We start from the raw sequence: 26,875 nt of genomic DNA on the forward strand, positions 1-26,875 counted from the left end.
GATTGGCAGCTAGTGTGCGACTGCCTGAGGAGGCGATGGAGCGGTGGGGCCGGACTGCTCACTGCGACCGAGGGGGGGCGCGAGAGGCTGCATCTGTCGGCATCTGGTGACAGCTCGTCATCACGGCGGAGGCGGAGTCCTGGGACGCGGCCTACGTTTGCAGATCGGAGAGCAGCGGGAGCTTCTTGTCTCAGGAGAGCGGCTTGTTGGCACTCCTCTCCAACGCTATCTACAGTTCCAGCTGTTTCTCATGCAAGCTACATGCTAGCACATCGACTAAGACGGACAGACGGACGATGAACTACAGGCAAAATACAGGTCCATTAGTTTTTAAAGACACTACACCTTGTTGAGTATGAGGCAGGTTTCCCTTCATCCATTCACAGAGCAGAACCAGACTGGGCTTCAATACAAATCCGAGGCTCCCGTTCAAAGTGGACAATAAGCTCTCCGAGACAAGGCCCAGTGTCTCGTCTGCAGACGACGTGAAAGAGGCTATTTCAGAGCAAACATGCAATAAATAGCGGCGTGCGCACAACAGCGCACAACAGCGCACAACGTTGATCTGGGTTTGTTTGAAGATTTCTGGTGCGCGTCCAGACAAAATTCAGGCACCGATTACAGTGAGTTTACTTCAGGGTCAGTAAAGCGACTGGGGAGGAGACAGATCAGCTGACCCTGCTTCAGGTTACCTTTGTAGTGTAGTTAGCTTATAGACACGGGGCTAGAAAGCAGCTAAAGACCAGGTGGGGGAAAGGTACAAAAAACACAGTCCCTGAACGTTCCCAAAGAAGGTTTTCTTAAACTACAGACGTGAATGTCTACAGGTAGACTGGCGACAGCAGCGGAGAGTCTGACATCGATCAGCGGAGGAGGAGGGGAAGGAGCGATGAGGGGAGGTGAACGCGGGTGAGGGTGGATGAGGACGCAGACGGGGTGATTGATTAAAGGGTGGAGGGAAGCAGACGAGTGGAGCGGAGGGCGTTGGAATTCCTGAACCACTTTCTGCAGCCCAGGCTTCAGCCGGGCTCGCGGCCCACGAAGCCCAGCCTTGGCACGTGTACAGTCTGCAGAGCCCGGGGCCTCTTAGTTAGATTGCAATCAATTTCCACGAGCGGGCCAAGTGGAGCTGGCCGGTGCCAAGGCGAACCCCCAGCCTTAATAAAAACACAGCTCATTTAGAGGAACCTTTAGCTAAGTTGGTGAACGATTCCTACTGTACTCACAATGACACGGACACACGCACACGCGCACACGCACACACACACGCGCGCACACACACACGCGCGCGCGCACGCACGCACACACGCTCACACACACAGGAAGGAAAGAGTAGCAGAAAGGGTTCTTTGCCCGGACGTTTGTCACTACGCATGTAGGCAGTCGTGTTCGGCTCCACGGTGGAACGCACGCAAGGGTTTTCACCTCCCCGAAGCAGCGCACGTCGCCGCCGAACGGGTTTTTAGGACACGCGGTCGGCCGCAGGGAGGACGGACGGCAGATACGAGCGGCGTCGAGTGGGAAGAGGACCCGCGAGCACGAACACCAGGCAGTAGTGCTGCAGGAAACACACTCTGAAGCTGCTACAGTTGTGTGTGTGTGGGGGGGGGGGGGGGGGGGGGGGGGGGGGGGGATGAACAGCATCCAAATACTAAACCTCAAACTCATCACACAGAACTTTATGGACTCCTGGACGGACAAACCGACAGACACTGTAAACCGTTAACACTGACAGTAACACACTGAGATACGGATGAGAGAAAAGCTCCCGTAAGTTTCAAAACTGGACAACAAAAACCTAAAGGATAAACAAGGAAGGAAAACATTCCTCATACAAATATTTGCAGTTAAGGTTAGTTTTCATCGCAACATCATCATTGTTATTTTCACGTTTTACCCCAGATATTGATACTTTTGACTCTGCAGTTCCACGCATGTAGTAAAAACAGGCAGGCTTCTTTTTTTTTTTTTTTTGGAGTATATACGTTACTGTGGTGCAGTAACACTGGGTGAGATACAGGAGATGGAGAGAGAGAGAGAGAGAGAGAGAGAGAGAGAGAGAGAGAGAGAGAGAGCACGGAGGAGGAGACAGAAAGTAGCAAGAGAGAGAGAAAGTGTATTTACAGCACACCAAACGTTTTCTGTCAAGTAAAAAGAATGCTATATAATTATATATATATTTATATATATATATTTATAATATGTATACTGGAGCCCCTTGGCTTGGTAGCACAAGGCAGGAATGCTATTTTTGCATGAGAGTTGCATGTTGCGTGGTGCTGCATTGTGGGAAATTGAGAGTGGGGACGCAGGGAGAGTGTGAATGGCTTAAAACCATGAACGTGACAGAGAGGGAGCGTGTGTCGGTCAGTGCTGATGCGCTTTGCATGGACTTTGCTGCCACTACGGTGTTAAACAGCCGGATGCCGCCGGGTCCGATGGAGGGGACGAGGGCAACGACGCGAGGGACCCGAGGAGCGTGGTCGTGACGTGGAGGAGGAGCGACGCGTCGGCTCCAGGTGCCGGAATGTGAGTTACAATTTTCCTTTTCTGAGGCGCCGGCGACGAGGGGCGGGATCTGATGCCTGCGGATGGCGCCGTGACCTGGAGGTGTGGGTTAGTAGGAGGCCGGCGTGTGTTAATCTAAGCGTCTACGAGCGTTGGAAACCCGCCCCCGCGTGAGCGCGCGCGTGTGTGTGTGTGTGTGTGTGTGTGTGTGTGTGTGTGTGTGTGTGTGTGTGTGTGTGTGTGTGTGTGTGTGTGTGTGTGTGTGTGTGTGACTTCAGCCCGTCCATGCGTCAGTGCAAAATCTCACTTCCCTGTATCAACGCAGAGGGTGCGAAGCCCGGCCCAACGCTTTGTCCTGCCCACAGTCCCCCCCCCCCCCCCCCCCCCCCCCCCCCCCCCCTTCATCCCTCCAAACCAGCGAAGAACTGAAGAACATGAAAAAAAGGAGTTTTTTTCCTTCAATCCTCCTCTTCCTCGTCCTCCTCTTCCTCCTCCTCCTCCTCCTCCTCCTCCTCCTCCTCCTCCTCCTCCTCCCGCTGCCTTCCTACGCTCCGACCGCACCTAGATGAAGTACTCCTTCTTATCCTCTGCCCCGGAGTGGCCTCCCTCTGCGTTGATGATGGCCGTGTCTGCGTCCGGGGCGTCGTCCGAGCCCTTGGCCTCGTGGGTCAGATACGTTCCTGTGGAAGGAAGGAAGGAGGGAGCGATAAGAGAGAGAGAGGAGGGACGGAAAAAGGCCAAACGCTGGAACTTTCAAACGACAAAATGCATTAATACGATGCTTCAGATTGGGTAATTTGTCACGTTCAGAGGTTTAAAGTTATGATGTAAGGACTCCCCAGCTGCTTGTACCTGTATTAGCTGATGGTTTTATGAGACAAACGCTGGAGATCGGTCCATCTGCCAAACAAACACGCTTCTCTTTGTGTGATTCAGAATCGTGTCGGGATGAAGCGCACGCGACGAGCGGCCAATGAATAAACAATGTCCTAATCTAAAAATACGGCGCTAATTGTTTTTTCCGACACGCGTGTTATTTGTCGCGCCTCTATTCCCTCGGCCGCCTTGTAAAAACAACCGTGATGGGAGATCAGCAGTTGTAGTGCGGATGTTCACATTATCCACTCCTCAGATCCCACTCGCCCATTTGCGCAGGTGCTTAAACCGAGCACAGAATCATTAGCGCAGTGACACAGATGCGGTCCCTCGCTGAACAGCGAGCACCAGGTAATTGGGTCCAATATTCTGAACCAGCTGGAGGCGCCCAGCTGAGGTGAGGTGCCAAAATACATACGCGCCCCCTTTACTGCCCCAGTTCAATCACATCACCCCATCACATGACTGCTGAAAGTCTGCTGATGTCACAAAATCTAATCTCACATATAGTTATTGAATCCAGAATGTATTAACGGGCAATGAATAAACATTCCCTTATTGGCATTCATTCGTTTTCTTATTCTGCTTTGAGAGTTTCAATAGCGAAATCTATGCTTAGAATTTATATTTAGGCATTTTTATTCCCTGCGTTTATAAGTGTGAATTTCGGCCTCATGCGCGGCCGCGTGTCTGCGTTCGGACGCGAGCGGCGACCTTTGTGTCTGATGAGGTATCTGCCGAGGACGATGAGGAGGCAGAGCAGGATGAAGACGATGACAGCCACCACGCCTCCGATCACCGCGTGGTCCACGCCGGAGGACGGCGACATGGCCGTGGGGTCTGGAGGGGAGAGAGAGGAGGGAGGTGAGGAGAGGACGTCACGGCGACAGGCGGGGAGGGAGAGAGCGGGCGAGAAACAGGGAGGGAGAGATCGTGAGAAACGAGGGGAGAGAAGGAAGCAGAGACGGGGATTGAGAGCGAGTGGGGGGTGAATATTAGTGCAAGCAGGGGATGGATGATGAAAGGCAGCAGAAATAGACAAAGAGAGCGAGAGAGAGAGAGAATAATGGGCAGAGTGACAGAGGGAGAGCAGGAAGAACGAGAAGAACGGGAGCAGAGGAGACTTGTTGATATAAAAACCCAGCCACAAACATTCACAAGACAAAGATGAGGATACGGTCATTTTTTAAAACGCCAGAACGTGAATATGTTAATAAACACGTATTGACCCTAATTAAACGGTAACATACCACACTTACCTCTAGAAACCTGGACATTTCTTTGTGTTCAAACACGTTTTACATTTGTTGGAACGCTTGATAATTCAGATAATTCACCGAGAAAAGTATCTATTTTTCGGGTTATTCAGTTTCTTCGCCCAACAACAGGAATTCAATATGTTTGCCGTAATTCAGCCACTTCGGCTTCATGTACTTGTCCCTCAGAGAAGAAAGCAATGAGCGCAGAAATAATCCGAAACATCATTTATTTCGCCTCAGTTTTCAGACAGGATCAAGCACTGAGTGGGAATTTGAAGGTCAGTCAGATGTCAGACAGGCTGAAAAACAACATTGCCCATACTGAAACGCACAAAAGAGACTTGTAGATAATGGAAAAATAAAACAGACACAGATGGAGAGAGAGAGAGGGAGACAGAGAGAGAGAGAGAGAGAGAGAGAGAGAGAGAGAGAGAGAGAGAGGTTTGCACTGTAAGAATGTTTAAGGGGTCAAACCAATAAAAAAGGCAAGGACTCAACCAGGCAGACAAAGACAACGCTGCACTGAAAGACTGGAATGAGAAACAGAGGAGCAGAAGCAGCCTCTGACAAGCAGACACGAGCTGAAGAGGGAACACATTATAACCAGCTGGGACACCAAATGATGTGGTGAACGGCCAATTTTGGAGGAAAGAGTCACATTTCAGCCAGTTAGAGAAGTGAAGGGGCATGACAACAGCCAGCCGAAGGCCAGACGCAGACAGGGGGGGGGGGGCTGAGACACACACACACACACACACACACACACACACACACACACACACACACACACACACACACACACACACACACAGGCCAGCGTGGAGGTGAGAGGGGCATGCTGACGAGGCGAGAGTGAGAATGAGCCCATAAATCCTGCTGTCAGCATCAAAGGAAAGCAGACAGGAACCAAGAACACCTCAAAGCTTCAGCCACCCCCTCCCCCGCACACACGTACACACACACACACACACACACACACAGATAAAAATACAGAGGATGTGAAACACTGTGTAAATGACTTGTAGCACTTAATGGGGTCACGCTAGTGTGTCAGACAGAGGCCGTGGTGTGAATGTACGTTGTGGCGCGTGCGTGAGCAACAACACACGGATATGAAATATTCATCACTATGCGCTGAAGTTCAAAGTGTCACCACGCCAGGTATTATCCAGACTGACAGGCCAAAATGTGACACACACGACACACACGTCAACTACACACACACACACGCAGGTGGACGCAGGGTAAGAACGACAGGAAGTCAGAACAACAGATGACTGGCGTAAAAGTTATACCTGCGATGTTGCCTGCAGCATCTTCTCAAGTGGATGAGTAGATGGATAGATGGATGTTTAGATGGATGGATGGATGGATGGATGAGTGGAGCAGTGTGTGTTGGAAGAGTTTGAGGTTTAGGATTCAGGAGTTATTAACAGGAGAAGAAAGGGAAAGAAGAAAAAAAGCATCAAACAGCTGTGAAAGGCCACAAACGCCATCTTTCCCTCATTGCTTGTCCACACTTCTTCCACGTGTCACTATGTTTGCATGTGTGTATGTTACACCCTGTGCTTCTGCCCCACAATGCAAACACAGACTGTGTGTTGATGGAAAAATGGACAGGCGTCTGCTTCCTCTCGTGTGAGTGTGCAAGTGTGTAACTCAGGGGTTTTTACCTGTGACAGTGTAAACTCCATTCAGCTGGTCAGAAACTGAGGGAGTGAGGGGGGAGGCGGGGAAGGAGTAGGTGGCGTTGGCGGGGGATGGAGCGATGCTGGCAGGCGAGGGAGGGGGGAGACTCGGGAGGGAGGAGAACGTCAGGTGGGGGAAGAGGGCGTTGGAGAGGGCGGTGGTGGAGGCGGAGGATGAAACATCAGCCGGGGAGCGGCTGGGAAAAGGGGAGGAGTCGGGGGAGGAAGTGGGTGAGGAAGAGACCTCGGGAGCAAAGGTGGTCGGGGGAAGGCTGGAAGGGGGGAGGGAAGTGAACTGGGTTGGAGGCTGAGCCGAGGGGGAGGCGGCGTCAGGTAAGTCCGGGGTTGTGAGACCTGCAGCGGGCACGTGAAACGCAAACACGACAAACGGGACACACACACAGCGTCAGAGCGAGGCACGCGAGAGAGAGAGAGCGAGCGAGCGAGCGAGCGAGCGGTGGGGCGGATGCGGTGGGGCGGATGCGGTGGCGTGGGTGGATGAGAAAAGAAGCAAAGAAACAAAAGAAAATCAGAAGAGATAAAAGATGGACGTACAAGCAGAGCCACAAGAAAAAGAAACTGATGACGGAAGCAAAAGAAGACGACCCCCCTCCCCTCTACACCCATACCCCCCCCCCCCCCCCCCCCCCCTCACCTTGCACCTGCAGCGTGTACTCCCCCTGGCCGTTCCCGATGCCGTTGTCTGCGTGGCAGATGTAGACGCCATTATCTGATTTGTTGAGCATCTCGAAGCGCAGATACGCACCGTCCACTTTGGACAGAGGGGGGAGCTCTCCATCCTTCTTCTCCCATATGTAGGCGCTGGGCCTGAGGAGGAGCAGAGGGAAACAGACAGAGAGAGAGAGAGAGAGCGCTGAGCTGAACTGTGCTCATTTCATAAAAGAAAAAGACGTAGAGTAAGTTAAAAAAAGTCTAAAGAAGGTTGAAGTGATGAGAGAAGAAAGCAGGAGAATGTGACATGATCAAGAGAGAAGGGAAAAAAAGAATGGAACGATGGCAGAAGAAGAGATAAGAGAAGGAGGAGATAAGTTCAATAGGCTGAAATGGGAGAAAGAAGAGAAATAAGAGACCGGGGCCGAGAAGGAGCGTCAGACGGGGAGAGGCTGAGAGGAGCTGCAGCAGTCGGAGCGAAAACAGGCAGTGATGAAAAGCGGGAGCAGTGCTGCAGCTGATGAAGAGGACAGATTAAAAGAGATGAAGGGAGATGTAGGAGAGGAAGACAACAGAAGAGGATCAGCATTTCAAATCAGGCTGCGTAAAAAAAAAAAATCTATTCTGCATAACAGATGTGTGTGAGAGAGATAGCGAGACGAGCCTCGATAAAAGAATCAATTATGTAAATGTGCGAGTCCTTAAGCGCTGTACAGTAATTACAATGATGGCGGGTGTGAATCAGGGGCAGACCTGAATGTGCCGGACTGATTAATAAGGAGAAAAGCCTCGGCGACGCCTAAAGGTGCAGTCTGGGTTCACGGCAAACACTTGGGTCACTGTGAGACCAAACCGGCAACCGGTCTGCTCTGGCCCCCGGGCACAACGGTCGAGGAAGCCCCGACTTTGTATGTGGGTCGCTCCACGAACACCATCAGAGCCGTCAACGGTGCCGCAGCAAAGAAAAGCTTCAAAAGTAACCACCAAATGTCTGAAACAACGGTTTCCAGCCAGTGGCCTCCACCACGCGCTTCTCGGCCGTAAAACGCAATCAGCTGTTGTACTACGCCGCCTCCGAGCGCGGGATAATACGCAATTAACTGAGCAATTAACTCCGCGTTTGCAGGCGGGGACTCGCGCCGCGGTGTCGGGGCGTCGGCGGCGTCGGCGGCGTCGGCGGCGTCGGCGGGAGGCGATTTCCGCGGAGCGTCGAGGTCGGAGGTCGATCGCTCGCCGACTCACTCTGAGACGTTTCAATTAGCGGGCGCGCGTTAGCAAACGCTGCGCTGGAGTCGCGATAGGCTTCGAGACGTTCTTCATGGCCGTTATGGGCCCGGTGCTGCTGCACGGTCCTCCTTCTACAGCTGTGATTATTAGCGCATTAAAAAAACGAGCTTTGGGGTGTTTTTTGATAAATTATGAATATAAAATGTGTGGAGATATGCAAATGGCTGAAATCTGAGCATTCCACCCAAACTATCTGTCATCTGGGTATTATTTGCTATTTATAAGATAATTCAGACATGCTTTTATATTGTTCCAGTTCCTGAGATGACCAACAATGTATTACAGCCCCAAGTCACTAACAGTGGATCACATGACGCATCCCCTGATGTCGCACCTCTTCATCCAGATGTTTTCTCAGCTCATTCTCAGCTCTGTTGATATAGTCAGCTCTCGCCAGACACAAATATCACGAGAGAAACAGTCAGACATTTTAACCTGGAACCTAAAATTGAACTTTGGACTCGTGCGGGACAATTCGAGCGGACCGGGAGCTGTGAGAAAAGGGCTCGTGGAGTTGCTGCAATTAAAACAGCTGGATCGAATGACTCGACTCCAGCAGGCGATAGAGATGTGATGTGAATATGCCCGCGACTGTTTGGAGCTGTGTTAAAACGGGGTCAGGGAGCATTTGCAGCAGCATGATGCTCTGAGAGCGGGTGCGTTTAGGCCACTCACTGCACTCTGACTCCACGGCCGATCACGTCGGACTCGTGTTCTGGTTTGTTGGCTGAGAATCAAGTTTACTGTGAGTTACTCTTAAGAGATTGTTGAATCATGTTACACGTCACCCGCTGTTTTGCAGCTGTGGCTTGGTTCTGGCACACGCGCACACACACACACACACACACACACACACACACACACACACACACACACACACACACACACACACACACACACACACACACACACACATAAGCTGAAGCTAAGCCCGGCTACTTAGGCGTAAATGTGTTAAGTGAGCAGTCTCGGGGAGTTAAACTTGGTTGAATGACTTCAGGAGCAGAAATGTGATGCTATTGTGAGCGCTCCCCAGCCGCGCTGATCCAATAGATGGAAGAGGTAACATAATGTGGAGCGCAGCTCCTCTCTCCCCCATTAGAAAGCCGTTGCCGCCAGGCGTTGAGGAAACACACTGCAGAATTTGACACGCAAACTTATTCTGAATTCTTCTGAACCTGACAGGACGCGACCGCGCGGGGGGAACGCGTGCATTACGGAGTGAGAGTGCGACGCTCGTGGACCGGGAAGGGCCCAGGGTGAGGCAAGCCGTGGGTAAGGCAACCTCAGGGTGAGGCAGCCCCGGGGGTGAGGCAGCTCAGGTGAGGTGGCCTCGGGGTGAGGGGGCCACCTCTCACCCGGTGAGGCGGCCCCAGGGTGAGGGGGCCCAGGGTGAGGCGGCTCAGGTGAGGGGGCCCGGGGTGAGGGGGCCCAGGGTGAGGCGGCCCGGGGTGAGGGGGCTTAGGGTGAGGCGGCCCCGGGGTGAGGCCGCCCCAGGGTGAGGGGGCCCAGGGTGAGGCGGCTCAGGGTGAGGTGGCCCGGGGTGAGGCAGCTCAGGTGAGGTGGCCCCAGGGTGAGGCGGCCGCAGGGTGAGTGGGCCCAGGGTGAGGCGGCTCAGGGTGAGGCAGCTCAGGTGAGGGGGCCCAGGGTGAGGCGGCTCAGGGTGAGGTGGCCCGGGGTGAGGTGGCTCAGGGTGAGGCAGCTCAGGTGAGGGGGCCCGGGGTGAGGCAGCTCAGGTGAGGGGGCCCGGGGTGAGGCGGCTCAGGGTGAGGCAGCTCAGGTGAGGTGGCCCCAGGGTGAGGCGGCCGCAGGGTGAGGGGGCCCAGGGTGAGGCGGCTCAGGGTGAGGCAGCTCAGGTGAGGGGGCCCGGGGTGAGGCGGCTCAGGGTGAGGTGGCCCGGGGTGAGGCTGCTCAGGTGAGGGGGCCCAGGGTGAGGCGGCTCAGGTGAGGTGGCCCCGGGGTGAGGCGGCCGTAGGGTGAGGGGGCCCGGGGTGAGGCGGCCCGGGGTGAGGCGGCCCCGGGGTGAGGCAGCGCCGGCTGGGCGTGTCGGAGGAGAAGCCGACTGGTGTTTGATTGACAGCGGGGGAAGCAGCCTGCGAGCGATGTGATTGGACAGCGGCTCATGCAGGATCGGGCGCCGCGCTGCTCGCTCGCTCGCTCTCTCTCTCTCTCTCTCTCTCTCTCTCTCTCTCTCCTTCTGTCTCGGTCGCTCGCTGCTTGTCACCATCTTTCTGCTCTGCCCACGCTTCCCTCCGCTCCCCTCTTCCCACCGCTCGCTCTCCTGTCAGTTTGTTTTTCGGTCCCTCTCCCCCTCCTCCTCTTGTCATTTTTCGCTCCGGTCTCATGGGTTCTCTTCTCTTCTTCTATAGCCTCGCTTTACACATACAGCCGCTGCCACTCACGGGGACGTTTTATCTATAGTCTCTGCGCCTTGTACGAGTTAAGTACATTTTTAGAACGTGTGGTCCCGGTGGGAGCTCAACCCTGACCTCTTGCAGACTTCGGGTCTTTTCAGACTGCAGGGAACTATTTATGACCATAGAACAAGGCTGCCTCATACAGAGAGCATCATTTAATCAATGCTTTCATGCACACTGTCTAATTATAGCCCAAATAAATATTTCCAGGCATCGGAGTTCCCTGTGGGAACTGAACCCACAACCACGCTGCGCTGTTCACACCTCGCACTCCTCCTGAAACGTATCCGCTCCTCTTTACTGCGTTTAAGCAGGTACATGCGATGACAGTAACCCCCCCCCCCCGCCTCCTTCCGATCCGATGTGCCAGTCGATGTAAGCGTTGGCCGTATTCCCACGTAGCTACTCCTTTGGTTAGCTGACAGGGGGGAGGGAGCGGGAGGAGGGGGAGTTTGAAGGGAGAAGGTGTGAGGGGAGATAGAGGAGAGTTATAGGAAAGGACAGGGAGAGGAAAGGGGGGAGGGGGGGTGGGGGGAGCTGTGACAAGACGGAGGGGCGCCGGCGGGTCCTGAGTGACACGGCAACGCAGAGATACCCGATGATGGAGGGGATGGGGGGAGGCAGGGAGGCGATGGGGGGAGGCAGGGGGGGAGAGAGGATCGATGGGGCTGCTTGGCTGGAGGTTCATCTATAATGCAGAAAGGCCAGAGGAACGGGTGCATGTGTGCGGGCAGGATTCAAGGAGCGGCTGCAGCTTGTGCGTTCGGAGGCGTTGTTTACACGCGGCGCCAGAGGAGGCGCGTGTGCGAGCGCCGTTCGCCGGTCGAACTCCACTCGCACCTGATCGAAATGAACGGCACATGTGGCCTAGAATTAACTGTCCACCTCACTAGAGAAACGCTGGTTAATGTGAGAGACCCAGTAGAACCGGGCCCCATCGGCCCCAACGCTTGTGTCGATCCATCCACGGTCCGTCAGGTCTGGATCACCTGTTATGTCTCAGTAAACAGCATGAACGCTGCGTGTTTTCAACCGTCCAGTGACTCGTGCCGCGTTGTGTGTCTTACTCTGGGTTCCCGTTGCCCACACAGTGGAGGTGGAACTTCTCCCCCTCTCGCGGCAGGTCGCTCTCGGGCTGGATCTCCACCTCCGGCGAGACTGGAAGCAGAGGCACAGACAGCGCGTGGTCACGTAACAGAGCGGCGGCGGCGCCTCATTCGTCCCCGTCTCCGTCCGCTCCCCTCAGCGTCCTGCGGGCGTCGCCCTCTCGCCGCCTCCCGCTGTGACATAACCTCTTACGCAACATGCGGCGCCGTCTGGGCCGCGCGGCAGTGGCGCCGGCTCGCCTACGGGTGGCAGCACCGACCCGGCGTCCGGCGCCGCTCCGCTCCGCTGGGGGACGGTTTAATGTCCTCCGCGAGGCGACTGGTCGTTAATACGGGGAGGAGGCGGGGACACGCATCACGCCGAGGCCGAGCTGCGAGGAGCGAAAGTGGGCCGAGACCGGAGAACTTTCTCTCTCACATATAATTGTCCTCTACCCTGTACACCCCCCCCCCCTTTTCCCAGGCGACTCACACAGCACTCGCAGAGGATGCTCGCTCCTCTTGTCCCCGGTGCCGAGCGACGGGTGGTCCACGGCGCAGGTGATGACGCTGTTGTCGTCGTGGCGACCCACCGTGAAGCTGAGCTCGCTGCTCACGTTGTACGTGGGCTCGTCGGGAACGGACTCCACCACGTCGGGACGCCCTGGGTGAGACGGGGACAGGGGGGGGGGGTCAGGAGGAAGGACGCGCAGGCGACACACAACGACACAGATAAATACTCCAGACTGTAATTAGGATTTGGTGGTTTCGTGTCGTACAACAGTAATGACCCGCATTTTTTTCTCTTGGAATGAAAAATGTGTTTTCCGTGCAGTTTCCTCGTGCCTCTGGGATGTTTCTGTTTGCTATCTATCATGATATGCCACATCCACTGTAATAATGCAACAATGCACTGCCACACATTTTTATAGCAGGGTGCCGTTTCTCTCCATAAAAGAACTTTTTTTTTTTATCTGCTGACTCATTCGGTGATGTATAAAACCACACAAATCCATGTGTTTTTTTATTCTCTTGCTCTGCAAAATATTTGTTTGAAATTTTTTAAATGATTTGTCCATTAGTCAGTCAACAGAAAACTGATATTTTTACGTCAACAATGATTCATGTTTACGGCTTTAATCAAATTAAAGTGCTTCCAGCTTCTCAAAAGTGAGATTTATATCATTGGGGGATTAATATCTTTGGGGTCCAGAGAAATTGAACGTGCATTTGTGTCTGGACTTCGTCTGGAAGTTTGATAGAATAAATCAAACCTTTCAGCTGTGATAAGTGTGTCTGCTTTGACACAATAAACAACTCTTGATGTGCAAAAAGTGCATTTTTGTAACATCTATTCATTACTTTCAGTTGGAAATCCTGCTGCATCCTTGGTCACGAGGAAGAATGTTAAAACCTGAGCTTCTTCGTGCGACCAGCGAGTGAGCGGAGGTCATGGTCGGCGGCGAGGGTTAACTGATAACGTGTAATATGTAGTAAACAGTGAAGCGCACAGAGCCTGCTCGTGTTTACTGAGCAGTACAGTATGCGATGCTTCATGCTGAATGCTAAGGGGGCTAAAGATCGAATGCTTTTAAGGCCAGTCTTCTTTGGACAAGCCTGCGCTGTTGCTTAGGAGACAGCTCGCATTTCCCATCAAATTATAAAGGAGAACATTTTATTCTGGCGGATAAAGGAATGCGCAGCATTTTAAGTGCAATCTGTTGCAGTTATACTTTGTGGGCGCGTTTACAGCATGATAAAGCAGATCAGCTTTATAGTGTTGATTTACATACTGGAGTCAGTTTTAAGTAAGAGCACGCACCCGTTTTCATATAGACACTTTTCTGTTTGCCGTCGTTTCCCCTTTCTTTGCCTAATTTTACATTTCTGCCAGTAGTTCCGGCAGCTGGTGTGGAATAAAAGGGGAGAAGCGGGCAGATGTAAATTTGCCCCATCAGCTGCGCTTCACTTAGACACGGTATGAAAGCATAAATGAAGACTATCGCTGGGTGATCTAAAAAAAAATACATATATCAGACTGGGTGGTCAGAGCGTGAAAGTGCTCGCCGAATCCAGGAAAGCGAACGCGAACCTTCAAACTTTCACACACACGCACACACACGCAAGCAAGGTGCAGGTCGAGCTTATGAATAACATATACGCAGACAAGACAGAGATATGTGCAGGGAAGCTGATTGGAAAGCACACATTTTCTCTCTGTCTCAATCATCCCCTCTCTCTGTCGCACACTCACACACATTATAGTGGTCGCCTCCCCCTCCTCTGCGGAGAACTCTTCAAATACCACTGAATCTAATGACATCTCTCTTTTTATTACCATAACCAGTCCTCTGACCCGTAGAGAAAATTAGTTTACTTTCCAGGTGCATTTCAATAATCCTACGCCACTCAGAGGAGTCTCTTCGTCACTGTCTGCCTCCCCTGCTGCCCTCGCTCTCATTCTGCGCACACAAACACACACGGCACACAGCCTTTATTAAAGACCACCGATCTCCAAAATCAGTCCTGGGAATGGAGAAATTCTGTTTGTTTACTCGCCGACTCTTGTGTACAATATTTCTGAAATCACACAATTGAGTTGTAATAAGTTTTTCCGAGCCCAAGGGGTCACGGAAGTGGCTCGGCACATTCATTAAGGGGAAAAATACGATGCACTCGGTTTAAGTAGTTTTTCCCAAGACAGCGGTGAGACACGTTTACACATACTTCACATTACCTCAGTTCATTATTAGATAATCAGCCTAGATTTGCATGTTGTCAGCGGCTGTGAGCGGAGAAATAAGCAAATCCGGCTGAGAAGCAGCAACAAGTTCATGGAGCCCAACATTTATGGACGTCTATTATCAGCAGCCCGCGTTTACAGCAGTTCACCAAAATACCAATTAGCTATCATCAAAAATATATTTTAATAACTGATAAATCATTCAATCAAACATGAATATTCCATTATACTGAATTTTAATATTTGTGGTGTTTAATATTTAAGATGGACTATACCTCGACGCCAGCTTAAAATTTAATGGGATGCACTTTTCTATAAAACTCGGACTACTCAAATAAAAAGGTGGGCAATCATCAGGCGCTTCCTCGAGTCTAACTTCCCCCAAGGTGGTTATGCGATGCAGATGAGGAGCTGGAGATGCTGATGCTTCAACCCTCGAGCGCCCAGTTCACTGTTAAACAACCACATTAGGAGATTCAAACAACTGGATGCAGCAATTACTGCGCCCGGCATGTTTGGGCCTTTAGGGACCAAGTGTGTGTGACCTGATGGAAATGTGTTAATGATAACTTAAGTAAAGGCATTTATTAAAATATAGAGAGATAACCTGATTAACTTCTTCTTTTTTTTAGTTTTAACTCTGCTCTTCAGCAAAACTGTCCCTTGCCATGTTTTTGCTCAGTACTTTCGGGCCTCACTTAGCCTTGAGCTACTAAATAAAATAATACCCAGGTGCAGGTTTAAATTCTGAGATTTAACACAGTTGGGCCACACACAGGACGTAGATTTGGATGTAAGACTTCTCCTTAATATTCAAGAACTTTGCCAAGTGAACAAGATGCTTATCCTCCAGCTACATACTCCAGTGGAGCTGCTTAGTCGCCAAAAGTAGAAGACTGTGGTTGTACTGTAAAACGTGGAACTGTGAATAGAGAGTAAAGCGTGGCTTAATACAGTGGTGCGTGCTCAGCAAAAGCCCTTCCCCGGATAAAGTAAAAGGTTTTAAAATAATCAAAACAGTCATCACTTTTAAGCCCAAATCGGATTACGGCCAGCGAAAGCGCTGGAGTCTGATCTGAGGGTTCACGTGAGGTCATCTCATTTGGAAAGAGTTGATTAGTCCAGTTATAAACGACTAAGTCTACTCTGCCTCTCCTGTATCTATTCCCAGCGGCGAGAGCGGATTAAAGCTCCACAGTATCTTTGAGGTAGTTGTAGTACTAATACTTGACTCGCTGTTTTTTTGTGCGCCAATGATGGTGTGAAATTTACGACTGTACCTGGAATCATTATTAAGAAACCAAATATGTATAGTGATGGACAGAGATATATTTGTATACTGTTGGCTTTCTTGCCTGCAGCTCTAGTTTTTTTTCCATTTCCCAAAGTCTTGTGAGTGTTATTGTTCTGAAAAAAGTCTCACTCCTAAAGTTAGTCTGTGACTTCTGACAGTGTGTTGCTGCTCCGGTTTCTGCCAGCGTCTCCGTCCTCCTTTCTTACATTACGGACACACGCCCATGTACCCTCCGCCGTCCGCCCCACGGCCTGCATTATGACAATTTGGGCTGGTATTCAGCCGGGGCGGCCTTAAGTGCCACTATAAATCCCCATTATCCCCAATCCAATACATCGATGTCACTAAATGATCCATAGCCCTTTCAAACAGTACAACTAATACAGTCTTCAAAGCTCTTAGCCTTTCATTCTTCTCAATTACCGCTGCCCTTCCTGTACACTTTGCTCTCTCTATCTGAATCCTCTTTCTGGGTTTCTCTCCCCATTTCGTCAGCCTTTCCCTCCTATGTCTCCCCTCTCTCCTGTTGCGCCCGCTTTCACCCCCCCCCCACCCCCTGCAAAGCTGCCCTGCTCCTTTCTTTTTTACTTAATTCCCCTTCTGCTCCCTCTCCCCTTCATCCTCTCCTCTGCCTGCTCTTCACTGCTTCCGTCCGTCTCTCCGTATCCTCGCCGTCGCTCCGTCTATTTTTATGCACGCACACAGGCTCACGCCCGCTCATTCGCTCGCTCCCTCGCCGCTCCGTTCCCTCTGCAGCCCCTCGCTGTCACTTTCTCAAAACAAGGCGCCGCTCTCGTTCTCTCCCGCACACGCGCGCAGACGTTCCCTCTCCACATCTGCGCTGGCCTCGTTCCCCTTTACTCTCTATATCGCTTCTCCTCCTTTCATTTCGCCGTCAGCCGAGCTATGGCGCGCGCTGAGACGTGCATGCTCGGGCTGCAGCGGCGTGAATGAGATGCTGTATTAATAGCACGCTGACCCGCGCTGCTCTCTGACTAGCTGGTCCGCGATGAGCACTGTGTGACAGTCTGCGAGCTCGTGGTTATCATTTGGCCATTACCAGTGTGTGCGTGTGAAACCGAGGGGATGTGTGTGTGCCGTTTCAGCCATGACTGATTGGTGCTGTGCGGCGTCAGGACAGCTGGGTGAAGCCTCAAACACACCATCATTCACGCAGAGTTGATCGCCTTCAAATCGCTCTCTGTCTGTCTATCTTTTTCCCTTGGCTTTTTACTTTAAAGGGTCACTTCACCTCCAAAAAACAAGACTATGGTCACTTTGGATACAGTAACACTATGAATAAGTGAAAACCTGATTTACTTCAGTTAAATTATTTTAATAAACATGCAATTCTGTCAGATATGGTTGCAGAGGTGTCCAGTCATGCTCAGTTCCTGCACTTCCAGCTTCTGACTCTTTGAACACACCTGATCCAGGTAATAATAGAGTGGGAAAGATGGTGGCCCGCAAGGACCAAGACTGGGGACCCCCAAGTTCAGGTACAGAAATCTGTGGCCTTTCACATCCAGTATGCATCCACCCAGCTCCCACAGCTCCAACCCTTTGCCTTCCAACTTTCTACAATACAGGCATTTGCACTGGGTATGAATCTGGAGCTGTGAATACAGTACAGTATGTGCTCCATAAATACGACACCTGGGGACAGGTCTGTTTCTGCAGCACAGTTAGCAAAATATGAAATCTCCTCCAGAGAAAGAAAATGATTGCTTCTGGAGAGACACGGTGCTGTTCAGTTGTTTTAATGAAACATCTGAATGCTACTGTATGAGCGCCACAAACGAAAATCGCATCAACCTCCACCGTCTTGTAGCGTTGCCAGTCGTCAAGAGACAGATATCTCACTACCTGGACAGAATAATACCAGCGTGGTCTGCATGACTGGACACCGTTATGAGCACAAAGACGAAATACATATTTTTGTGTTTTTGGGTGAAATGGCCATTTAAACAGAAATCCAATCTCTCGCAGAAGCAACACACACTCTCCACACTCTCCTCTAACAAAAAGAGCAGATAATCTGTCCTCAGGCGGGCAGCTCTCCCATTTCTCCCTCTCTTTGTAGATTTAGTCCATTCTTTCGATTCATTTCAGTCCATAATTATAGCAAACGCCAACACAGCCAAGGCATCAGGATACAAGACGGGCATTTTTGCATCACAAAGCCCGAGTGTCGCATTTTATCATCGATAAATCATTATCATATTATATAATCAGATTATATTGGCATAATTACTGTAGAAAGAGCTGTGTAAAGAAGATCTACAAGCCTAAACGCTGCCGTTTACACAGGGGGATTTACTGTAGCTCTACCAACAGACAGAGGGCGCTGTTCCGTCAGTACAAATATAGCTTTAAGCTTATAGCATTTCTGGTGATGGCAGATGGTGGAAGGAGTGAAAGGGCGACAGAAACAACACTTCCAACATGTTTGTTCTGCTCGGTAAAGCAAAACAGAAAACCTCTGACTGATGAGGCAACAAGAAGCAGGGTGGTTTACAGGAAACATGGCTGTAATTTGGGGAAACGCTCCCACTGCCAGCATCGCTGCTGTGAGTCAGAGGCTGCCAATCAGCTCCTTGATTCTCCAGTTCATCTGTAATAAAACAAGCCACTTAATTTGTCCTCTCATGACATCCTGTGCGTGGTAGCTCTCCCTGCCCTCTTCATTTTCCTGTTTATCAGTAACAAAGGGCCGGTGTGTGTGACCTCATGCAAAGCTCCCTCTATCTCCGACTCTCTGTTTGGCCTCATCCCTTCATCCTCTCCTCCGCCCTGCCCTTTATTGCCGGATTCTGGCGTTATCCCCGGCCACATCCGACCCACGCTATCTCCCGCTCTCTGTTGTGTCACTCGAAGTTGCAGATGTGTTGCGGCTCATCGTGTGACACGTGCGCGCGTTTGTGGGGATAAACTCTGGGATCTGCACAAACACGCACACACAAGATGGAATAAACTCAGACCTTTGCACTGTTCCTGGATACATGCATGGGCACATTTACAGGATTAGGACATGAAGGAATGACACAAATAAACTCACAGCGTGTTTCGGCATTCACACACACCGACAGCATGCTCCCACACACACACACACACACACACACACACACACACACACATGCAGACACAGGTTTAGGGCACACAGGGAGACAGCAGGCGACATGGCAAGGACACAATACACACCCAGCGTGATGTAACACACACTCACACAGTACAATAACACAAAAGCTCATGTGTAAGGCATATGCGCACAAACCTGTGCGTGTGTGCAAACATGCAGGACGCGCTCGCGATTCCCCAGACGCCGAACGCTGCAGGATCACAAACACTTAAACTCGGAGACAAACACACATCCCCGAGCGAAGACCACAGACTTGCATTCCTGCAGGAGATCTCACACCGGCCGTCGCACGCGCACCCACAGCCGCACCCGTGCACGCCCCCACACCGCCCGCACACACACATGCACATACACACACACACACACACACACACACACACACACACACAGCGGCGAAAGGAAAACAGACACGTCCACAACACATCGTCTGACCTCACAATACCCACACTCACAGTCACATAAAGACAACGTCCATATGCTCGCTGTTTGTCTCACCTTCCAGCTCCTTGTCCCCGCTGTACCAACGCAGCTTGGCGGGAGGTTTGCTGCCAGTACTGGTACAGGTCAAGGTGACTTTGCCCCCTTCCTGCACTGCATTGTCAAAGCCCGAGATCTGAGGTTTGCCGGGCACACCTGGAGAGAGAGAGGGGGGATACACGGACATGTACAGTTACTGCGAGGGAGCAAACTTTATGCTGCAGGCCTCACTTTGTTGTCCTGCAAAGCTGCGCTGCACCGAATATCAGTACTACAGCTGATACAATTTTCTGAAAATCACAGGCATCTGGGGGAATAATATGAAAGACTTGCACCTGAAATAGTTGTTGCACAGCAGCTGATATGCCTGCAAAGCTTGTGTTCACCCCAAACTTCACCCGCAGCCATCGCCGACAGAGCGCTTTGTCAAGGCCGGAGCAAGAATCCGTCTTTGTTTTATGACAAGTGACCACCACAGCACAACGATTTATTGAATTACCTTAGGCTGCAGGAAGTTACAAAACCATTCCCTGACACGTTATGGATGAAATGATTCATGAAGACACGAGGGGAAGATTAATCTAAGTGGAAATAATCATTCATTGGATTTAAACTTTAAAAGATTAACAAATAATACAAAGAAATCTTGAGGCAGGGTATCGCTGGAGCTGGATCCTGATTTGCTTTGGAAATGAAGTAAACAATGGAGTAATATATTTTGAAAAGTCACCTGCTTTATATATATATATATTAGCCATATCAACTGAATGGGCATCTGAAATTAGGAGTTATTGGAGGATGCTTCAGTTTGTGACGATGGTTACAGGGGAAATCTATAATAGCATGGAGTGGACTGTTATTGAGTCTGGTTTTTCTTTATTAATTCAGTGAAAAAGGTCAGACGCTCGGTGCATATCAGCCTCCTGAAGAATTTGAATACAGCAGCGAGCACTAACCACATTTTCAGTAAAACTCCAAAACATGACACCAGCTAAATTGAGAGACAACAAAGGCCGCCAAAAGAGAATCAATTCAATCATTTATTAGCTTAACGATGGAACAGGCCTCGTGGCACGTCGAGTATAGCGACATGTGCAGAGAGGTCCCAACTGGCAGACGGGCTGCCTACTGAAGAAAGACCGACTTGAAATTAATGCACTGGAAAAAATAATAATGCATTATCCCTTTAAAATTAGCTGCATGCTTTCTGCATTATCTATGACAGCCTTGACATTTCTACAATTCACGTCAGTCTGGTGAATAGTACCGTGCGGCTGCTCGATCTTAGTACTTCAGCTCAGTTCAAAATGTCAAGTAAATTATATTTTACAGAGATTATTAAATACGACTCCCAGAATTCATTAGCTAAAAGCCAAGATGGGAGTTAGAATGACTCAGTCGGACCTAAATTGTTTTTTTGCAGGGACACTGGAGCCTTGGGTGACAGTTTACATGAAAGACTGAGAGGGACGACGGGAACCAAAGGTCAGATTCAAACCAAGTGAAGAATCGAGACGCTCCGAGCCAAATCCAAACCCTGATGATTCATCTTCCTTCCCCAGAGGTGTTCTCCCAGATTCCAGCGGACTCGGTTGGAATAAGAAACATTTTTGCTTAATTACTGTCTTAACTTGGATCACAAGTCGAGGAGCAAAACAACACGATGCAAAGGAAGGAGCGAACACGCACGCTCTGCCAATGTGCTTTTAGACTTTAGCATCGTGATTGAACAAACTTTTTATAGCCGTTGTGGGAAGCGCTTCCCTCCAAGTGCTGGCGAAGTTTACTGTCATTCTGCTGTTGAAAATAATGAACATTCGGTTCGCCGTCTACCACATACACCACCGCCCTGTGCATTAACGGAGAAAAGTGGGATGATGGATAGAGAAGGAGTGAAGGGGAGAAAGGGAGAGCAGGGAGGGAAGAAGCAGAGAGAGTGTGGCAGAAAAGTAGATTGATAAGGGGACGAGATCAGAAAGGAAAAAGGCGACTTTTGTGGAAATTGATGAGATTTTGTAGCAGTTAACAAAAATAAGATATTTTCAGGGCAAAAAAAAATAATCCACAATGTCAAATATTCAGTGATGAATGATAGATACCGATGATCTCCCGTCCTCCCAACGATATCCAAGGTACAGATCAAAAAAATAAAAATGTGGTCAATTTTTTATGGAGCAGCGTTTGATGTAGTGCACTGTGCAAGGAAGCTCCGTGGCAGTAAAGTAGCATTGAATATTAATGAAGGAATAGCACTGCACATATAGGACTGGCTGTAGGAGCCCTGTCGAGACCCTTCCCTCTACAAGGAGAATAAAAGAGAGTAAAGCCGTCATAAATTATTCTCTGCTTAGCCGAGGAGAGAGCAGAGGGGAACGCGGCACGTTTAACACCGGCGGACACGCGGCCGTTTAAGACTGACCACACTCAGCAGATCTGTCCCCTAAAACACGACACATGTCAAAACAAGGCCCAGCGCACGCCCGCTGACTCACACACACACACCAACGCCGCTCTGCCAAAACTCGATATGTTTGGCTGATTTCCCCCACAGGGGTCCGCGCGTTTTAGACATTTTACCATACATTTTTAATGGTTTGGCTCGCTCTCAGGGGTGATGAAATATTTATTGGAGGCAGAATACAGTGTCACAGCCATCAATTACAGCCAACAAAAAGGGAAAAAAAATGCTTGAATTACAATTACTGTGAATTTGAAAAAAAAAAACAGAAAAACATGGAGGAGTGAGTCTCATGATGATTTGAATATAGAAAACTAAAGTAGACCCTTGCTTTGACTCCCCCCTCCTCAAACCACCCACCAGCATCGCATTAACATTGGAGGCCTACTGTACTGCTCATGCTGTTGTTCAGAGCAACTACATTTCATTACTTTCAACACACTTTAAAAACATCTGAGTAAACACCCACAAAGTCGTTCACTCGAGGACGCGTCCACCGCTCTTCAGTGACAAACCCCAAATTTGGGGAGTGGCCCTTTGGCCTCTCCGCTACAGCACAAGCGCTGTAAACCGAGCCCTGCCCCAAGTATCAGCGGTTTTTGCATATCTGGTTTCCACTAAGTGCATTTTTCCAAAGAAACCATCTGCAGCTCGGTTTGATCCAAGAATTTGTTGGCAAACGACGGTGTATTAAATTAGACAATCTGAGATGAAATGACAAAAAAATGATCAGCCTCCTTGATATCACAAATAAGCTCACAATAAAACATTCATGCAAGAAAGATTGCAAAAAATAAATAAGTCATGGAAACCCTTTTGTTGAATAAATATAGATGTAGTTTGTTTGTGATCAGAGGACAAATCTACAGTACATACACAGCAATTTAAAGAGGTTCTGGAGGCTCTGAAATCGAGCGACCACAACCTCGGAGGAATATCTGACCAGCTGTCTCTCCGTGCATACGCTAAGGCTCCACGGTGCTTCCACGGCCATTAGCTGGTGCATTACAGCATTGCCAGGCACATTTGCTTTGTTATCGCCTCCATGAGAAACCGTGAAGCGCTGCCAGCATCAGCTGATTCAGAGGAACAACGGCGAGCCAGCAAACAGAAATCAATAGTCAAAAGACGGTTTGCGGTATCCAAAACAGATGAAGTGACAATGCGATCAATAAACACGCACCCTCGCTGCTGACACGGCGACGGAGCTTTACTGCAGGAAGTATCACACATGCAGTACAGTAGGTAATAACAGCTCCGCGGAGACGAGACGAGTCGAGTCCTTTTACCTGCGTGTAACGGTTATATGAGGTCAGACCTTGAAACAGACTGAAGCCAGTGAATGGAGGCATTAAGTTGTAACATTGTAGCTGAAGGCTGTAAAAGGAACAGTCGCTGAAACACTGTACTTCATTTTTCACTGCACATCGTCACGTTCACACATGAAGATCGGTTTATTCTTTGTTATAAAAAGACAAAATCCAGTTAAGACTGTCCTTCTGTGAAAAACAATGTCACAGACTCACTCGCGGTGAATTTGAGCTATATAAACAATATACCGTAGTTCTCTGTGTTAAAAGTATCTATTTTTGTAGCACTGTTATAAACAACCTGACAAATGAGGAGAAAATACGACAGGGTGTCAAGTGCTTTGATGCATCCCTTTTAAATTTGTCACAATTCAACAGGTTTTGGGGGAAATTAAGATAGACTGCAGTCGAGATGATTTGCAGAGTTGTCAATCAGTCTGAAAGGAGACACACTGGAGTATGAACACAGGGAAGGGAAGAACGTCTGGTCGACACAATTAAGCCTCAATGAGAGCAAAGAATAATTTTAGCTAAGCCTAAACAAACACGATAGGAAACTATGGGCTGGAAAACAAAGGCCTGCGAGATATGTTGATATTGTCAAAATGCCTCTTTTATATTTATTTTTAAACCTGAGAAAATAATCTCCCTTTATTAGATTTCTGAAAGCAGTAACTTCTATGTTTGTTTGGTTTCTGCAGGATTCGGGGAGTCAAATTGCAAATATGCCTGGCACCTGGGTACAAGCATGACTCCTTTCGTGTTTTTTCGTGCACGTTCAGGTGACCCACCCAGCACGGTGACGGTGGCCCGGGCCGTGCGCACCGGCATGGTGAAGATGGAGCAGGTGTACTCGCCCTCGTCGGACAGCTGCACGTCGGAGATGGTGATGGAGAGTTCAGTGGGTGTGGAGCGGTGCAGCTGGATGCGGTTGTCTCTCAGCGCTGGAGGAGGAAGAGAATATTGGTTATTACATACATAATTGATTTACTTTATGAAGTATTAATGTGAAGTCACATAAGGTATAACTTCGGAATGATTGCCTTCCCGTATTTTTGTAATTTCCTATTTTAACTGTTATTATTCAGCTGTTTAAGTGCTTTGTCATATTTGCTCTGTTCTGAGTACAGTGAAGAGTAATAAGAGAAAAATACAGTGTCAAGAGTGGAGAGGAAAGTCAGGGATGTGGGTGGGGGATTTCAGGGAGGAAAAGTAGGAGTAGCTGTTAGAAGAAGGGCTTGTCGGTTCTAACAACTACTCCTGCTGCTAAGTAGGGAGGAGGTCCAAAGAAAAGTAGGAGGCAGAAAGACAAGGAGGAGAAGAAGGCGATGTGAGTGGGACTGGGAAAGGAAAAAAGAAAGGAAGCCACAGAGGATGGGTTTAAAATCACATCAGGAGCAGTCTGAAGGAGAGGTGACGCGAGGGCCAGAGAGAAATACTGAGGTTGAGGGGATGGAGGGAGACGATGGAACAAGATGAACGGGAAGGAGAGATTAATTAAAAATAGAAGGAAACGATAAGGAAAGGAAGGAAAGAAAATCAGAAAAGTCTGGAAAGCACAAGTTGGAGAATGCAGAGGGTGCAGAGTAGGAGGCAAGGAATTAAAGGCATAGGGAAGAGAAAGGTAAAGAGGAAAGGAGGAGGGAGGGGTCGTGTTTAGAGAGAAAATGATGTAAGACGGCAAGAGCGGGAGGAGGGGGAGGAGGAGTGAAGAAGACGAGGTGAGAGAGGAGGAAAAAATAGCTGAGACGTGAGCGCAGCAGAGGAAGACAAAGAGGGGAGGAAACAGAGGATGCAAATTGAAAATGAGAGATGAGAGAAAGTGAAGGTAAAAAAACAAGAGTGGAAAAGCATAAATAACTATAGGAGACCGGGGGAGACGGGAGGGGGGAGGGCGAGCAGCGAGGCGGGGGGAGCGGGGTATGAGTGAGACATAAATGGCTTTGTCATCAATGAGAAACCCAGTGGTGAAAGAGGGAAGGAGAGCGCGAGCGGCTGAGATAGATGATGATGAAATGCCACGAAAGAAGCGCTCGTTTCCGTGACAGCATCGACCTCTGCGCTGTTTGTGCAGCGTGATTGCCGCCTGTCTGTCTGTCTGTCTGCCTGTCTGTCTGTCTGTCTGCCGCAGCAGCTTCACGGGCTCTATTAATGAGGTGTAGGACCCAGATCGCGCCGTCCTTCGCCGCAGACCTGTGGTCAGAGCAGCTTCAGCGTCGCTGTGGCCTCTTTTTGTTTCCCGCCTAAAGTTTGAGGAAAACCTCAGCGCGCGCTAGGTCCTGAGCGGAACGGCTTCCGGGGCCCTGACAGACACCGTAGCTGCAGAAGCTCCTCTCAGCTCTCAGAGAAAGGGTGAAACACATTCTGCCTAAATGGAGACGAGTGGGGTTAACGAGAAGGTTCGAGCTCCACCCGCGCTGTGCCGTAGGCCGCTTGGTTCGTTATTGCACGCGTGCGTGTTCGCATTGCAGCATCACAGGTGTGAACAGACGCGGGTCGGGAGCGCGAGGAGCAGAGACGGGGACGATTCCACGCTCGTGATCGGGAAGTGAGGAAGGAGGCCGTCGCCTCCAGAGGAAGCGCGGCTCTTAAAACTGGAAGCCAGCTCGTAACCCGCTGGGTCCGAGCCTCCTTCAATGCCCCGTTACGGCTCGTGCATAAAATATTTAGCAGAAGTGTCAGAAAAATTAAAGATATAAAACTTTAGTCATTGTAAGCGAGGAAACGCACTCGGAGGATGAATGTCATATTGTTTATTGCTTTGTCTCGGCGCGGAGGCGCATCTGCGCCCGTCGCCTCGTCTCGCCGTCGTTCTCCCTCACTCACATATCACGCCGCCGTCTTCCCGCTCCTCCATCCGTCACTCTGCCTCGCGCGCACCTGTGCCTCCGCTTTCACGACCCTTCGCGGCATAACTAATCGTAACCCCCGCCCGCCCGCGAGCAAACCCGAGTCCGACCGGGCTCCTCGCGCGCGTTTCCCGCGCCTCCCCAGCGTCTCGTGGCTTTCCCGCTATTTTTTAGTTATTTCATCCAGCGCTACTTTATCTTCATGCCTTATCGCCCAGCAAGGTCACCACATCCGTCTTCATGAGCCACACTCTGCACGTCGGCGCGCGCGCGTGTGGGGCGCGCGGTCACTCACTCACTCATTCACTCGCACGCTCACACTTATCTATGCCCCGTGGACCCTACACTCAACTATCAGTCTCCTTAATCCTCCCGCCTTCACCCCCCCCCCCCTCCCCCTCCCTCCGCTCCCCCGTTCGTCTTTGTCTTCCTCTCCTACGTCTCACCCATTTCTAATCTCTTCTAACTCCGGGCTTTTCTCTCTTCGCTCTCTCTCTCTCTCGTTTTTTAATTATAAATGATGTATATTGCTCGAGAGCACAGGTGTGATGGATTTTCTGCAGCGATATGATATGATATCTAGTAACGGGGGGGGGCATCGATTCGGACGGCTCTGAATATCGTGCATGCGCGTTGAACTGTTTAGCCCGCGATGGCGGCGCCATTAACAGCCTGTCAAAAGGTCACAGCCCGCTGTTTGGCTTCTCCGTCCCTGTGAGCGGCCGTAATGGATCCCGTCTCATCCGGCAGATAAACCTGATTAACGGGTGCCGCGTGAATATGGGCGGTGGGATTAGAACGGCAAAGTCCCGA

The 26,875-nt window shown here is 50.3% G+C and overlaps 1 protein-coding gene across 2 annotated transcripts in view; it reads right to left on the reverse strand.

The window, feature by feature from the left end:
- The window catches only part of cadm3 (cell adhesion molecule 3), a 66,309-nt gene that overhangs the window by 693 nt on the left and 38,741 nt on the right, over window positions 1–26,875 (reverse strand). For both annotated transcript variants that reach the window (XM_029131989.3, XM_055503563.1), the window contains exons 4-10: window positions 24,005–24,157; window positions 19,464–19,601; window positions 12,286–12,456; window positions 11,775–11,865; window positions 6,987–7,159; window positions 4,099–4,224; window positions 1–3,188 (exon numbers count right to left, since the gene is read on the reverse strand). The exon at window positions 1–3,188 is cut by the window's left edge and continues 693 nt beyond it. In XM_029131989.3, the coding sequence (XP_028987822.1) occupies window positions 3,070–3,188; window positions 4,099–4,224; window positions 6,987–7,159; window positions 11,775–11,865; window positions 12,286–12,456; window positions 19,464–19,601; window positions 24,005–24,157 (971 nt within the window). In that variant the 3' untranslated portion in view covers window positions 1–3,069. The remainder of the gene's footprint in view (window positions 3,189–4,098; window positions 4,225–6,986; window positions 7,160–11,774; window positions 11,866–12,285; window positions 12,457–19,463; window positions 19,602–24,004; window positions 24,158–26,875) is intronic.

Source organism: Betta splendens, chromosome 17 (genome assembly GCF_900634795.4).
Source record: "Betta splendens chromosome 17, fBetSpl5.4, whole genome shotgun sequence".
Classification (NCBI taxonomy): Eukaryota; Metazoa; Chordata; class Actinopteri; order Anabantiformes; family Osphronemidae; genus Betta; species Betta splendens.